This window comes from Lynx canadensis, chromosome E1, assembly GCF_007474595.2.
Source record: "Lynx canadensis isolate LIC74 chromosome E1, mLynCan4.pri.v2, whole genome shotgun sequence".
NCBI classification, from domain to species: Eukaryota; Metazoa; Chordata; class Mammalia; order Carnivora; family Felidae; genus Lynx; species Lynx canadensis.
In genome coordinates this window covers 58281157-58296928 of record NC_044316.2, presented here as the reverse complement: position 1 = coordinate 58296928, position 15772 = coordinate 58281157, and the positions used below count along the sequence as shown (strand labels likewise).

General features: G+C 57.8%; 1 protein-coding gene across 1 annotated transcript in view; it reads right to left on the bottom strand.

The window, feature by feature from the left end:
• CARD14 (caspase recruitment domain family member 14) overlaps positions 1-15772 on the bottom strand; it is a 34240-nt gene that overhangs the window by 12027 nt on the left and 6441 nt on the right. The window contains exons 5-13 of the mRNA XM_032591104.1: positions 13160-13389; positions 10423-10560; positions 8331-8635; positions 3919-4086; positions 2957-3076; positions 2135-2260; positions 1847-1996; positions 686-793; positions 74-216 (exon numbers count right to left, since the gene is read on the bottom strand). Of these exons, the coding sequence (XP_032446995.1) occupies positions 74-216; positions 686-793; positions 1847-1996; positions 2135-2260; positions 2957-3076; positions 3919-4086; positions 8331-8635; positions 10423-10560; positions 13160-13370 (1469 nt within the window). The 5' untranslated portion in view covers positions 13371-13389. The remainder of the gene's footprint in view (positions 1-73; positions 217-685; positions 794-1846; positions 1997-2134; positions 2261-2956; positions 3077-3918; positions 4087-8330; positions 8636-10422; positions 10561-13159; positions 13390-15772) is intronic.

The window sequence follows — 15772 nt, the reverse complement described above, 5'->3', positions numbered from 1 at the left end:
GACCAGCCCTCGGCCGGGGTCCCGGTGAGCTGCCGGGGCCCGTGCCATCTGAACCCCATTGCCAGTCCCTTACCTGAAAGACCAGGGGTCTTCCCAGAAGTCCTCTGCGGCCCGCTTGTACAGGGACTGCTGACTGGGAGGCATGGGGCTGCTGGACCGGAAGCTGTCCACCAGCTCACGGCTGGATGTGGCGCTCAGGTCAGAGCAGAGCTGAGACTGGAGGGGGGGGGGGGCGTGACAGAGGTCATACGGGGCTCACGCGGGGCTCACGGGGCTCACGCGGAGCAGCGGGGTCCCTAACTGTCAGGGCAGAGGAGGCGACAAGGACACAGCACAGAGCAAGGTCACACTAACTGAACACCTACTATGTGCCAGGCACCCTCTTAGCTGCTTTCCATATTTCGTGTAGTTCAGTTCTGGTAGATAAATCTACGTGGTGAGGTAATGTTGGCCCACTTTACAAACAAAGCAGCTGAGGCCCAGAGAGGCCAACTTCCTGGCTGGTGAGGGCCACGGTGCGGAGCGAGGCACTGGAAGATAGATCTGAATGCAGCCCCCCCCCCCACCGGGTTTGCTTCACAAGTACTTCGTTAGCACCTGCGGTGTGCCAGCCAGGCCCCCTCTATCCCGGTAGGCGGGGGTGCGCCTGGCCGGGCCCCAGGAGGGGACCAGGCAGCCGCTGTACCTCGGTGAAGCTGCGGTCACGGTCATCCCGCGGACAGATGGCCAACATGCGCACGAGCCGCTGCTTCCCCTTTGGACACGGCTCCCGGGCTCCGGCTTCCTGCTCAGGCTGCCAAAGACGGGCCACAGGCTGTTTGGCGCAGGAGAGTTTCCTCTTGGATGCCCTCGGGGGGGGGGGGGGTCCCAGCAAGTCAACTCCCTCCCGTGTCCCCCTCCTGCCTCCACCTCCCACCTCTTCCCTCTGGGCACTGTTCCCTCATCACGTCCCCTCCTCCGAGCCTGGGACCCCCCACCCCCCACCCCTCACAGCAGGAGCTGACCACTGAGGAGAAGGAAAGCAACCAGCTTGGGGAATGGTATTTTAAGGATTACGTGTTGTTCCTTACAGGTTACACAAATAACACATGCTATATGTAGAACATCCACGCTCCATACAGAGTATCGGAGGCAAACAGAATTGATCAGAGAAGAAAAGAAAAGCCACCCATCCTCCACACTCAAAAAACAAGACCGTTAGCGTTTTGCTGTCTGTCTTTTTATATGTATACGTATTTGGAACATGGTCAAGGTGGGGAGGGTGGAGGAGGAAGCAGCTGGGGCCCTGCCCAGGAAGAGGAGGGTCTCCCACGGCCTCACCAAGTTCCCGGGCACCTCTGAAGAGGCTCTCCGCCCCCCGGCCGGTGCCAGAGCTGGAGCTGTGCACAGATCCTAACGGAAGGTTTTTATAATCATTTTGGCCCTTGGGGAACGCAGTTCCCTTCATGCGTGGAAGTCAGCTCCTGGACGTCGGACTTGCAAACCCAGAATGCGTCATCTACAAAAGCAAGTGGCTGCCTGCCCGGTTTCACACGCTTGCTTTCTTCATCGAACGCCATACTTTAGAGGTTCCAGAACCTTCCACCAAGCTACCCCTTTCATGACTTGCACAAGATTACCACGAAAGGAGAGGTGGACACAGACCCAACTTGCCCCGATGTGCCTCTTCAAGGACCCGGCAACACGGTTCACCCACGAGAGCCGGTGTGCCGTGGATGCGGCTCAACCCGATGCCCCGGCAGGGACGGTGAGTGGCCCGGTACCGCCCCCACCCCCGCTGTGCCCACCTGGCCTCCCAGCCCCGCCACCCAACCGCATCCCCGTGGGGTGGGAGGGAGGCACTCACCCCTCGAAGGGACTCGGCCTGCGGCTGGTGAAGCCGATGGCGCAGCTCCCAGACCTGGTCTGTCAGTTCAAACACTTTCCTGCGGAGGGCGTCCTTCTCTGTCAGGCTCTGAGAAATCTCCATCCGGGCCGCGTCTCTCGCGGAGTAGGCCTGGGAGGCAGAAAGGAGAGGGGGGAGGATGGCACGCAGCGAGCGAGCGAGCGAGCGAGCGAGCGAGCCGGCCAGCGGGGGACAGCAGTGGCGGGGACTCGGCCGGCCGGCACCCCGGGGCCCGTCCCCTCCGGGCACCTGGTCTCGCTCTCGCTGCAGCCCCAGCAACTGGCCCTGGAGGGCGCTGATCTTCTCCTTGCAGATGTCACGGTCGCCCTTAGTCCTCTGGAGCTGCAGCAAGGTCTGCTCCTTCTCCTCCCAGTACTGGACGGGGGACAGACACAGCCCATGCAGGCCGGCGGCTCTGGGGGCTGACGACGGGGTGGGGCTGGGGTGCCTCGGGGAGGCAGGGGGGGGGGCCGTCCAGGCGGTAACACAGGTGACTTCCTGCCCGTGTCTTAAGTGCCAAATTTCAAGGTGCGTCTATCCACAGGGCTGCTATGCTGATTATAATTGAATTTGGTCGGTACAGCGTGTGACTCTGGATCTCGGGGCTGCGGGTTCGAGCCCCACGTTGGGTGCGGAGATCACTTAAAAATAAAATCTTAAAGAAATACGCGTGGGTGTTGCATGTACAACTGCGCTTCGTTCACTCCACGTCCCCAGAGACGTAAAGAATTTCCCGCGACGCTACCGCCTCATTTTCTCGTGCTGTCTCCTTCCTCCGTGTCCTCCCCTTGCCCGTTGTGGCAACCGAATAAACCCCTGGTGCTGGCCCCGGGGGCCCCCACCGGAGAGCACCCTCCGTTCTATTGCTCGTTTGTCCGATTGCTTTCTGACCACCCGCTAACCGGACGGGGCCTCTAGCCTGGGGTCCGTGTTCCACGTGGCTTCCGTGAAGGATGAGCGGTCGGGCCAGCGTGTTCGGGAAGCGGCGCTGGGTTTAAGCGCGGTGTGGTCTCAAGGGCCCGCGGCCCCCGCCCGCGCCCCGCAGTGCCGGACGCGGCCCGGAAGGGTCACCTGCTTCCGCTGCCTCTCGGCGGCCACGGCCCGCTGCCTCAGGGAGTGGATACGCTCCACCAGCGTCTGTGTGCCCTCCAGGGCCTCGTCCAGGTTCTGTTCCAGGATGTCCTTCTCCGCCTGGGGCAAAGAGAGGTCAGCCCCGGGGCCCTGGCCTCCCGAGACGCCTGCCCCTGGGAAGCACCCCATCGTTCTTCCCCGGGAACGGGCAACAGGAAATCTCGAGGCCGGGCGCGTGGATGGATTTGGCCCTATTCCCGCGCATCTCACAGAAGGAAAGGCCGGGTCAGCCGTCATAACGGGTGCATTTCACTTCTACTTCCACGCGGTCGACGACGGAAGGTAAAGGAAACCGAGAGTCCCCGGGGGTGGCAGTGTCGGGCCGCTCCGTCCCCAGATCCACCAGCAGGGTCTCTGAGAGACGGAACACCGACGGACACGCCCTTGCCCGTCACCTGCTCTGCGGGAAGGGGCTTAGGCGCGATGGCACCATCCGGGCCGCGTGACAGACAGCGCCAGGGCGGCCACCTACCCTGCACCCGGTGAGTGTCTATCCCCGCTCAGTAAATGGACATGATATTGACCGAAAGGAACCGAAGAGGAGAGGCAAAGGGTTTGTGTAATGCCGGGGCCCTGGTGTCACCAGAGCACGCGTGGGCAGGACGGCAGGCAGAAGTGTTCCCCCCCGCCCCCGTCGTGCCCCCGCCCACAACCTCGAACCCCAGCCTATAGAATCAGCACAGCCGCTGCCCAGCCGAGTGGGGCGTTGTCATGCACGTCCGCTGGCTGTGAGTCCCGCCAACGCTGGGGGCCGGGGAGGAGCAGGAAGGGAAATACAGGGTATCGCCAGATTGCAGCCCAGTCGGTCCTCAGCGCCCCCTCCACGGACCACCCGTCGGGAGCCCCGCGGCCCGCGGGAAACTCCAGCTGGCTGCCAGGGAGGGGACAGGGAGGGGACCCACCAGGCTGAACGTCAGCGACCGGAGCTTCTCGTTCTCCTCCTTCAGGCGGGTCAGCTCCTTGTCCCCGGGCCCCAGGCCGTCGGCCATCTGCGGGGAACGCTCTCGACAGTCCCGCTCGTGGGAAGAAGACATCTTCTCGCGTTCTAGCTCTTGCTTCAGCAGGTACAGCTGCCATTGGGGAGGAAGGACAATGGAAACACTGTTTCCCCACCAGCCCGGGAGCCAGCTCCTTTCCCACCCCTCCTCCTCAACGGTGCCTTTGCTCCTGCTCAAAGGGGCCCCTCCCCCGAGACTTCAAAACCCGTTAAAGGGTTTACGTGGCGAGTCGTTCCAGTTTCTGTGGAGGAGAAAGGCAGTCTAGCTGTATTTGATACGTTTTTTTTTTAAACGTTTATTCATTTTTTGAGAGACAGAGAAGGAGCAGGGGAGCAGCGGAGAGAGGAGACACAGAATCCGAAGCGGGCTCCAGGCCCCGAGCTGTCAGCACAGAGCCCGTCGTGGGGCTCGAAACTCACGAACCGCGAGATCATGACCTGAGCCGAAGTCGGACGCTTAACCGCTTAATCGATCGAGCAACGCAGGCGCCCCTGAATTTTTTGTTAATGTTTATTCATCTTTGAGGGACAGAGCATGAGCGGGGAAGGGGTAGAGAGAGGGAGACACAGAATCCGAAGCAAGATCCAGGCTGTGAGCTGTCAGCACAGAGCCCGACGCGGGGCTCAAACTCACGAACCGCGAGATCATGACCTGAGCCGAAGTCAGATGCTTAACCGACTGAGCCACCCAGGCGCCCCTAGCCGTATTTTGTAGATGAGGCATAGCAGTTAAATGACTGGGGCCCCAGGAACAGAGCAAGGAACCCCGGGGAATCGGCTCTCTGACCGTCTTGGAAAACAAATCCCCACGGCTGGTGGTAAGTGGCCAGTGACCAAGTGTCCTCCAGCATGCTCCCTGGCTTCCCCGCCTTTCCGTATTCTGCTAAATCCGTTGCATAAAAGGAACTGAGATTTGTGAAAAGCAGTGAGTGTAAAGAAAGAGGAAAGACAAGCCAGACGGAGCAGAGATGACGGGTCTATGCAGATGCACTCGTAATCCACGTGCAAATATGTGCCCCCCAACAGGGCTGCTTGTCCAGGGCTGTGGGTCTCTGGAAATTACACGCCTGGCCTCCACCCTGCCAGACAGGGCCCCCAAGAGAAACTCAGATCTGGAACCAAGATCCTGCCCTCTTGGAATCCTGGGTGTGGTGTCCGTGGGGAGAGGGGACTTTCCCCAAGAGGAGAGCTCAGGAAATCGGGAGTCAGGGTGGAGTCAGCACTCACTCGGGTCAAGGAGAGAAGGAAGAACCTTTCCACTTGGACTTTTTCCCCTCTGACATCTACTTGGTGAATTTTCCGTAAGCAACGACAAAGTTCCTGCTACGGGCCAACTGGGTTAGGTGTGTCGTATCCTACATTTTCAAAAAGTAAAATTAAATCATTAAGATCGGAATGGGGGGCGCACCTGAAATTGATAACAAACCTAAGCAAATGAACCTAATGATATTTCAAACAGGGGAACCACCATGAGGGGAGAGGGAGGGGGAGGGATTCAGAGACCAGCAGCCACAATTCGGGACTGAAGTACAAACCCTCAACATTCCTCAGCAGCTCTGTTTCCCGTGCTGGTGTGGGCACAGCTATGCTGAAAGTATTTTCCATGCACTGTAGGACTGAGCAAGTGAGTGTTAGTGTGGGTGGGAGGGTTCTCGCCGGGGGGCTAGGGGCGCCTGAGTATGGAATGGGGGAGGAGGCTCTGGGGATCGCCTGGAATCTGAGGTGTGGGTGTGATCTCGTGGCTTCTAAAATACAAGTGTGTGTGCGGACACGCATACGTGCACGCCTGTTTGTATGCGTATTCGTACATTTAGGTGCACGCTTCCTAGTTCTGTCTGCTGGAAGGACCGAGGAGCTATGAGCTCACCTAGAGCCCTGATCTTGGTCTCTGCACGGAACCAGGCCCTTTGGGGAGTGGCTGAGCCCAGAGCTGGGGCCGGGTGGGGACCAGGTGACCCCGGAACCTCTTGTGCCTCCAGAGACGGAGTCCGTGCTCGGAATATGAGGGGGCATGTCACAGGACACGGAAGAGATTAAAGGGGCTCCCACTGGCCAAATCTGGGACGCTTTGGGCAAACTCATTCAGGACAGCGACGTGTTACAGGCAACTGGATGTAAGAATGCACACATCTGTGCCAACAACAGACGCACACACTGGGGAATAAGGCTCCCCCTCGCGGTCAGGATGTCGAGGGCCAGCTGGTTGACCAGAGGGGTCGCTGGAGATGGGCTCATCATCCTGCAACCACCAGACTAGAGATGAGTTCGGGCAAGAACCCCCAGTGAGGCTCTCCAGGGGGAAATGCCGATTAAGGGCAGGGTGCTTGCTGGTTCCAGAGCCCCCCACACCCAGGTTGCTTCTCCGCTGCCGGAGGAAAAAGGAACAGCAGTTACAGGGGAGGGATCGGACAGCCCCTGGGCCAGGTGGGCAATATTAACATAAGCACCGAGGGGCGCTGGGCCTGGTGCCACGGTGGGGTGACTGGACCCGGGCCCAGCGTCCCTGTGCAGGTCCCACCAAAAAGGCATAACCCCCGTCCAGTCACCAGGACACAGGAGACAAACCCGAAATGAGGAATAGTCTATTACAGAAAAGAGGGGCCATGAGGCACCTGGGGGGGGGCTCAGTGGGTTGAGTGTCTGACTTGAGCTCAGGTCATGATCTCACGGTTCTTGGGTTCAGGCCCCACATCGGGCTCTGTGCTGACAGCTCAGAGCTTGCTTGGGATTCTCTCTCCCTCACTCTGCACCTCCCCTGCTCTCTCTCTCTCTCTCTCTCTGTCTCTCAAAATAAATAAACTTTAAAAAAAAGGGGGGGGGCTGTGTTCTTAAAAAATATCCACACTATAATAGACAAAAGCTGCAGAAATGTTCCAGATTAAAGAGACAGGACGACCACAGGCTCTCCTCCTGGACTGGAGGAAAATGCCATGACAGATGCTATTTGGGTGGGGATAAAAGTGGAACACAGACGTCGGGTTAGATAAACAGATAGTGTTGATGAACGTGCACGAGGTTGATAACTGAGCTACGATTACATCAGAGAATATCCTATTTCTAGGAAACACACATTAAAATGTTTAGGGGTACGGGGCCATGATATATATAACTCAAGTAGTTCAGGAAAAAAAGAGCATGTGTGTGTGTGTGTGTGTGTGTGTGTGTGTGTGTGTGTGTGTCATGTTGTTCAAGGGGTGACGATATTCGTATTTGTGTATTTGTTTACAAATTTGAAATTAATTTTCTCAATAAAGTTAAAATTTAAACATCAAGGCCAAACACACAAAAGCCCCAGGGCAAGGAACAGGTGCCAAAGTGACAGGGAATGAGTCTCCTCAGTGTTGAAAGAGCTCCTACAAGTCAATCAGAAGACAGCAGCCCAGGCCCCCCCGCGTGGCTCAGTGGTTAAGCGTCCGACTTTGGCTCAGCGCATGATCTCACGGTCCGTGAGTCTGAGTCCCACATGGGGCTCTCTGCTGTCAGCATGGAACCCACTTCTGATCCTCTGTCCCCCTCTCTCTGCCCCTCCCCTGCTTCTGCACACTGTGTCTCAAAAATAAATAAACAAAAATGTTTATTTATTTTTGGGACAGAGAGAGAAAGACAGAGCATGAACGGGGGAGGGTCAAAGAGAAAGGGAGACACAGAATCCAAAGTAGGCTCCAGGCTCTGAGCTGTCAGCACAGAGCCTGACACGGGGCTCGAACCCACAGACTGTGAGGTCATGACCTGAAGTCAGACACTTAACCGACAGAGCCACCCAGGCACCCCTAAACATTTTTTAAAAATTAAAAAAAATATATATATATGTGAAAAAATAAAAACCTGAGGGGCACCTGGGTGGCTCAGTCGGTTCAGCCTCTGACTTCAGCTCAGGTCGTGATCTCGCAGTTTGTGACTTTGAGCCCCACGTCGGCCTCTGGGCTGACACAGCCCGGAGCCTGGAGCCCGCTTCAGATTCTGCGTCTCCCCTCTCTCTGCCCCTCCCCCACTCACGCTCTGTCTCTCTGTCTCTCGCTCAAAAACAAACATTAACAAGATTAAAAATAAATAAAAATTAAGCTAAAAAAAAAAAAAAAGATGACAGCCCACAGCCAAGAAGTGAGCAAAGGTGTTGTCAGGTCTGGGGGCCTCGTCGACGACCCCCTGCTCCCCGCACAGACGCAGGCCCCACCGGGGGACCCGGGAGGGGTGGACGGAGGTCCCCGGGGCCCCAGGTTACTGACGTCGCTGGAGGAAGGTGGCTCCCAGGAGTGTCCACCCCTTCGGCGGCCCCGGCAGGGGTGGGGGGGGCGGGGGTGGGGGTGCACCCGGTACCTCCTCCTGCAGGCCGCGGCACCGGGTGACCGCCAGCTCCTTCTCCTGCAGCGCGTTGCTGTGGTGCAACGACAGGCTGAGCATCTCGTCCTTCAGCTTCAGCACCTCACGCTTCACGCGGTCATGGTCGGTCTCCAGCTGGCCCAGGCTCCGCACGTGGGCCTCCGCCCGGCCCAGGCGCTCCTGCAGCTGCCGACAGCGCCGCCGCAGGGCCTCCTTGTGCCCCTTCTCCTGGCCCAGCTCCTCCTGCAGGCTGCTGATGGCCCCGGCCAGGCACTCGGTCAGCTTGGACGTGTCCATGAGCCCTGCGGAGCACGGGCCGGTGGGCGACCTCGGCCCCCTGTCCTTGCCCCCCCAGGGGTCTTTGCTTCCAAAGCCCAGAGTCTCCGGCCGGAGCCCCCACCCTGATCTGTCGGTCTCCTTAAAAACTAGCTGCTCTGGGAATGCAAGCTGGTGCGGCCACTCTGGAAAACAGGAGGGAGGTTCCTCCAAAAACTAAACATAGAACTACCCTTCGACCCAGCAATTGCACTACTAGGCATTTATCCACGGGATACAGGTGTGCTGTTTCGAAGGGACACAGGCACCCCCATGTTTATAGCAGTGCTATCGACAATAGCCAAAGTATGGAAAGAGCCCAAATGTCCGTCGATGGATGATGAATGGATAAAGAAGATGTGGTATATCTATACAGTGGAGTATTACTCGGCAATCAAAAAGAATGAAACCTTGCCATTTGCAGCTATGTGGATGGAACTAGAAGGTATTATGCTAAGCGAAATTAGTCAGTCAGAGAAAGTCAAATATCATACGACTTAACTCATATGAGGACTTTAAGACACAGAACAGATGAACATAAGGGAAGGGTAGCAAAAAGAAGATAAAAACAGGGAGGGGGACAAAACACAAGAGACTCTTAAATATGGAGAACAAACAGAAGGTTACTGGAGCGGTTGTGGGAGGGGGGATGGGCTAAACGGGGAAGGGGCTTAAGGAATCTACTCTGGAAATCGTTGCACTATAGGCTCACTAATTTGGACGTAAATTTCAAAAAAAAATAAATAAATAATAAAGTTAAATTATATTTAAAAAAATATGGAGAACAAACTGTGGGTGACTGGAGGGGTGGCGGGAGGGGGGAGGGGCTGAATGGGGAAGGGGCACGAAGGAATCTACTCCGGAAATCATCGTTGCACTGTATGCTAACTACTTTGGATGTAAATTAAAAAAATAAAACACAAAACAAAACCCAACAAACTAGCGGCTCAGCCGGACTCAACATCTGGTTAAATAAACAGCACGACTGGTGACTTCGGTACCAGCTTTCCCTCCTCTCGCTTCCCCGTGGGCCCCTGCGGCTCAGACCCGACTCTCCCTCATCAGCTAAGGTGTGCTCGTTGCTAACTCCCTTTCAGTGTCACCCTGAGAAAAACAGAGCAAGGACCATGAAGCTGCATGGCATCCAGCGGCGCTCTAACAGAAACGCGGGCTGTGACGCCAAACAGGCAGAAACGTTTTCTTACCCGGTTTTGAGTGACGTTAGTCCCGCCCTTTGTGCAACAAAATCTTTCCCCGGCTTCTCCAGGGAACCCTCAAACCACTTAACTAACAAAAACGGCCGGATCTCCCACCAGGCCGGCTAGACCTTTCTCCACCGGCTGAGCAAATGTGCGGAAGGCTGCCGGCTCCGCTCCCGCTCCCCTGCGGCGGGGGCCTCTCTTCCTCGGCCCCCTCGCAGCCCCAGCCGTCCTCCACCCACCGCCAAGGCTAAGGCCGGCTCAGGAGCATCTCTAGGGGAAGGACATGCCTCCCCTCTGCCGGCACCTCTCAAATGCAGACTCTGTGCCCCATGACGGGTCTGCTCGTGGCACGTGGTAATCGGGGACAGATCTCTTTTAGGACCAGAGGCCGCCAGCACCTTCTCCTGCACCGTGGTTAGTGGGGGCCTCCTTGCCCCCTGTGCTGGGGCAGCGGGACAGGAAGGAACCTCTCCCTGGTGGGGGGTGGGGGGGGGCAAGAAGAGTGTCTGCATGAGGCTGCAGGCACCAGGACCCAGAGGCTCCGAAGAAGCCCTCGCCAAGCCAGCTCTCACCACTGAAGTTGCTGAAGTCCCCTTTGGGCTGCAGCCCGGTGACCAGGGTGTACACGTCAGGGTTGTGGAACTTGAGGCTCTCCAGGAAGGCAATGGCTCCATTCTTCCCTCGAGTCCTCAGCAAATCCAGCAAGTGCCCTAGGACGACAAACCGTCTCAGCCAACAGGGCCCTGGGAGGGCGTCCCCGGGGACACGGGGTGGGGAGGCGGGAGAACCCACGCAGATCTAGGAGTCAGGGGGTGGAAGCGGAGCTCCGGGATCCTCGGGGGGTGCCCTCGCTGCTCCTGTGGGTCCCTCTAGTTCACACGATGGCAGCCAGTCTCCAGAAGGGCCGGGCCGGTACGCACTGAGCGACCACGGCAAGCCGAGCACTGAGAGTTGGCCGTGGAAGAGGAAGCTGACCTCTGTCTGCGCTTCAGACCTCCCGGTGTGTCGGTGACACGTGCAGACCCTGTGTATGAGCCTCACGGGACAAAGGACACAACGGGCGAAGCCAGCGCCCCCAGCCTGACTCGCGGCTTGGATTCCTCTCTCCTGTATCTGAGGTTCGTAAGGAACAGGCAGAAGGAGCTACCACTTACTGCTTCCTATGGCCCCAGCCTTGAGAGGAGGCTCGTTCGATCCCCCAAACCTGACAGGGAGAGGTTATTCACTTCCCTGTTTGGGGTGAATAAGCACAGCGAGTCAGACCGTCAGAATCCGCTCCAAAGACATCTGGAGGGAGTCGAAATGTGCCCCCCGCCCCGCAAAGGTACATCCACCTGGAAAGTGTCGGGGGCACCTTATTTGGAAACAGGGTCTTTGCAGATGTAATTATGGTAAGGATCTCGAAATAAGGTCATCCCGGATTCTCCAGGGGTCCCTAAATCCAATGACAAGTGTCCTCATAAGAGACAGACAGGGGAAGATGCAGGGAAGTCCGCGTGATGGCAGAGGTGGACACTGGAGGGATGTGGCCACGAGCCAAGGAGCTCCCCGTGACCACCGGGAAGAGACAAGGAAGGAGGTGTCCCTGAGCCTTCGAGGGAGGGAGGCCCTGCCCACACACGGCTTCCAAACTGTGAGCGAACGCATTTCTGCAGGGGTTGGCTACCCAGTTTGTGGTCCTTTGTTACAGCAGCTACGGGAAATCACCACAGTGTCCCCATGTCTGGAACGCAGTCTTTAAAGTCCTGCACTCCCTGCCCGGACACTGGGCTTCCCAGCATGGCCCGTGTGGAGCTGGTGTGGCAGGAAGGGCCCGGAGTGGGCGGGAGGGGGGTCCTCATGGATTCTAATGACCGTGTTGGTGAACCTGGGAAGGGCCTGCGGTGCGGGGGGGGGGGGGGGTCCTCACCGACTCTCATGACCGTGTTGGTGAACTTGGGAAGGGCCCCTGGGTCGGGGGGGGTCCTCACAGACTCTCATGACCGTGTTGGTGAACCTGGGAAGGGCCTGGGGGTGGGGGTCCTCACCGACTCCCATGACCGTGTTGGTGAACCTGGGAAGGGCCCTGGGGTGGGGGGTCCTCACCAACTCTCATGACCGTGTTGGTGAACTTGGGAAGGGCCCCTGGGTCGGGGGGGTCCTCACTGACTCTCATGACCATGTTGGTGAACCTGGGAAAGGCCTGGGTGGGGTGGGGGGCCCTCACTGACTCTCGTGACCATGTTGGTGAACCTGGGGAAGGCCTGGGTGGGGGGGGGGTCCCTCACCAACTCCCATGACCATGTTGGTGAACCTGGGAAGGGCCCCGGGGTGGGGGGTCCTCACCGACTCTCATGACCGTGTTGGTGAACCTGGGAAGGGCCCTGGGGTGGGGGATCCTCACCAACTCTCATGACCGTGTTGGTGAACTTGGGAAGGGCCCCTGGGTCGGGGGGGTCCTCACCGACTCTCATGGCCGTGTTGGTGAACCTGGGAAGGGCCTGGGGGTGGGGGTCCTCACCGACTCCCATGACCATGTTGGTGAACCTGGGAAGGGCCCGGAGGTGGGGGGTCCTCACCGACTCCCATGACCGTGTTGGTGAACCTGGGAAGGGCCCGGGGGTGGGGGGTCCTCACTGACTCTCATGACCGTGTTGGTGAACCTGGGAAAGGCTGGGGGGGGGTCCTCACGGACTCCCATGACCATGTTGGTGAACCTGGGAAGGGCCCGGGGGTGGGGGGCCCTCACCGACTCCCATGACCATGTTGGTGAACCTGGGAAGGGCCCGGGGGTGGGGGGCCCTCACCAACTCCCATAACCATGTTGGTGAACCTGGGAAGGGCCCGGGGGTAGGGGGCCCTCACCAACTCTCATGACCATGTTGGTAAACCTGGGAAGGGCCCTGGGGTGGGGGGTCCTCACCAACTCTCATGACCGTGTTGGTGAACTTGGGAAGGGCCCCTGGGTCGGGGGGGTCCTCACCGACTCTCATGACTGTGTTGGTGAACTTGGGAAGGGCCCGGGGGTGGGGGTCCTCACCGACTCCCATGACCGTGTTGGTGAACCTGGGAAGGGCCTGGGGGTGGGGGTCCTCACCGACTCCCATGACCATGTTGGTGAACCTGGGAAGGGCCCCGGGGTGGGGGGTCCTCACCGACTCCCATGACCATGTTGGTGAACCTGGGAAGGGCCCCGGGGTGGGGGGGTCCTCACCGACTCCCATGACCGTGTTGGTGAACCTGGGAAGGGCCCCGGGGTGGGGGGTCCTCACCGACTCCCATGACCGTGTTGGTGAACCTGGGAAGGGCCCGGGGGTGGGGGGTCCTCACCGACTCTCATGACCGTGTTGGTGAACCTGGGGCTGTGGAGCACCTCCTCCTCGTCCAGCTGGTCCAGCACCTTCGCCTGGCGCAGGTAGGGCGTGAGGCGGCTGGGGCAGATGCTGCTCACGATCTTGTGACGGTGGCTCTCCATCATGTCCCACAGCGTCTCCTCATCCAGGGCCGTGAGCGTCGAGTCTGTGCGGTGAAGTGTCGCCATGACCGCGTGCTCGGGAACGCTGGAAGGAGAGGGCGGCCATGGAGGGCTGGGACCAGGGACCCGGCCTCTGGGCCCCGGGAGGCCTTTCCGGTCAAACCACCTTTCCCCGGCTTGTGCGCAGGGAAGGAAGTGACCCGTCTGGAGAGGATGGTGACGCTGGCCCTGGCCCTGGTGTCCCAAGACCAGCGGGGGGATTATCCTTCCTTAGCTTCGATTTTAAACCAATCCCTCGGGGCGCCTGGGTGGCGCAGTCGGTTAGGCGTCCGACTTCAGCCAGGTCACGATCTCGCGGTCCGTGAGTTCGAGCCCCGCGTCGGGCTCTGGGCTGATGGCTCGGAGCCTGGAGCCTGTTTCCGATTCTGTGTCTCCCTCTCTCTCTGCCCCTCCCCGTTCATGCTCTGTCTCTCTCTGTCCCAAAAATAAATAAACGTTGAAAAAAAAAATTAAAAAAAAAAAAATAAACCAATCCCTCGAGGGTTGATGGGGGGTGGGTGATGGGCATTAAGGAGGGCACCTGTTGGGATGGGCACTGGGTGTTGTATGGAAACCAATTTGACAATAAATTTCATATTAAAAAAAAAATTAAACCAATCCCTCTACTTGGAGCAGAGCAGGAACTGGCTTCTTTTGATCTCAGGGCACTTAATTTGCCTTTGAAACACAGGAAACTGCCCTCGGTGCGGAGAGCCGATTTACAAGATTGATCTAGAACATGCATTCTCTCAAGAAGGGTGATACGGGGCCCCCACAGGATCGAAAACTGGTTCTTGAGCAAAAATTCTCAGTCCTGTGTGTCCAAAGCACAGCCGTGCATAAACAGATACTCAGGACCTTTGTGATACTAACGTCCCGTGGGAACGCGGTGAGGGAGATGTGTAGCAAGTCTCCGCAGGGGTGAGGATGACACAAGGTCTAGGGACACCGCCCTGGAATAAATGTGAGGGTTTGGGCGCCCCGTCTGGCAACCCAGCAACCAGAGGAGGTGCCCACGGTCCACGGTGAGGGCCTCGGGGGCAGTCAGGCGGGAGCAGGGCCGGGACAAGGGTGCTCACACAGGAGGCACCCTGACTTCACTTGGCAAGAAAGACGCCTGTGATTTTTCAGCAGCCCCAGGACACTTGCACTAGGCACTCAGGAAACGTGCTAGGGAATGACACTTTGTAAAAGTCTATTACAGAACAATTGAAAACGAAAACCAAGGACTCAGAGCAAGTGGTAAAGGCCACGACCTCTGGGCCGGCAGGGTGTGTGGATTAAAGACAGACAGGTCCCTGAAATTGCTGAGCTGCAGTGGGTCTGGGCAGATGCCCCAACTGGAGTCACAAACTCCTGGTCTGCCTAGGTGACGGTCATGAAACAGCTCACTCTGAAAGTACCGGAACAGCCGCCCTGGGCATGGGGTGTTGAGGCTGACTGATCTAAATTCCAGAACCTTCTGTCGGGAGGACTGTGGAAGGCGCCACCCAGCCTTCCATCCATGGAACACAGAACACGCCCTGGGTGATCCCAGCTTTGCAACGAGCCGCCTCCGTAGCTGTGTCCCCACCTGAGTCTCTCTCTTCCCTCCTGGCCCTGGCACGAGGTCATTAGACCATGAATCCGTCGAAATCATTCTAAAATGTTTTTAAACCCTGGGCTGGTTCAAGCTTATTTTAAAACATTTTTGTTTACATTTATTTGTTTTTGAGAGACAGAGTGCAAGCACGGGAGGGGCAGAGAGAGAGGGAGACACAGAATCGGAAGCAGGCTCCAGGCTCCGAGCTGTCGGCACAGAGCCCGACGCGGGGCTCGAACCCACGAACCGGGAGATCACGACCTGAGCCAAAGTTGGACGTTCAACCGGTAGAGCCACCCAGGCGCCCCTGGTTCAAGCATATTTAAAAAGTCCTGCAAATACACAGTATATCCATGTACCCATCATGCAGACTGCACTCATTAAAGAAATGCATTGTTGGAGACAGCTCAGTCCTGCCGGCTGCAGCCTACCCTCCTTCTCGCCCCGAGGTAGCTGCCTTGCACGTGGATGTGTCTACAAATATACGCCTGCATTTGCACCGTTCTTTGTGCACAGAGTACCTGTAGATAAAGAGCATCTTTACTGTTGACTCTCACTTTATATACACAGGGTCAGGCTGGGCTCAGTGCTGCGTGTTCCTGAGGCTTGGCAAGTTGGATACATGCAGCTTACACATAACACGCTCCCTTTTTTTTTTTTTTTACTGGTGCCGGATTCACTTATGTGAACAAACCACAGCTGAGTTATCGACACCCCTGTCGATAAATGACCCACTAGGTCATTTCCATCTGTCCTCCGTTGCACTCAGCACTGTGGTGACGTCCTCTCAGACCCCTGAATTCCTGCGATTTGGCCCTTTTCCTTGGAATGACCAGCTGGGCCGGCG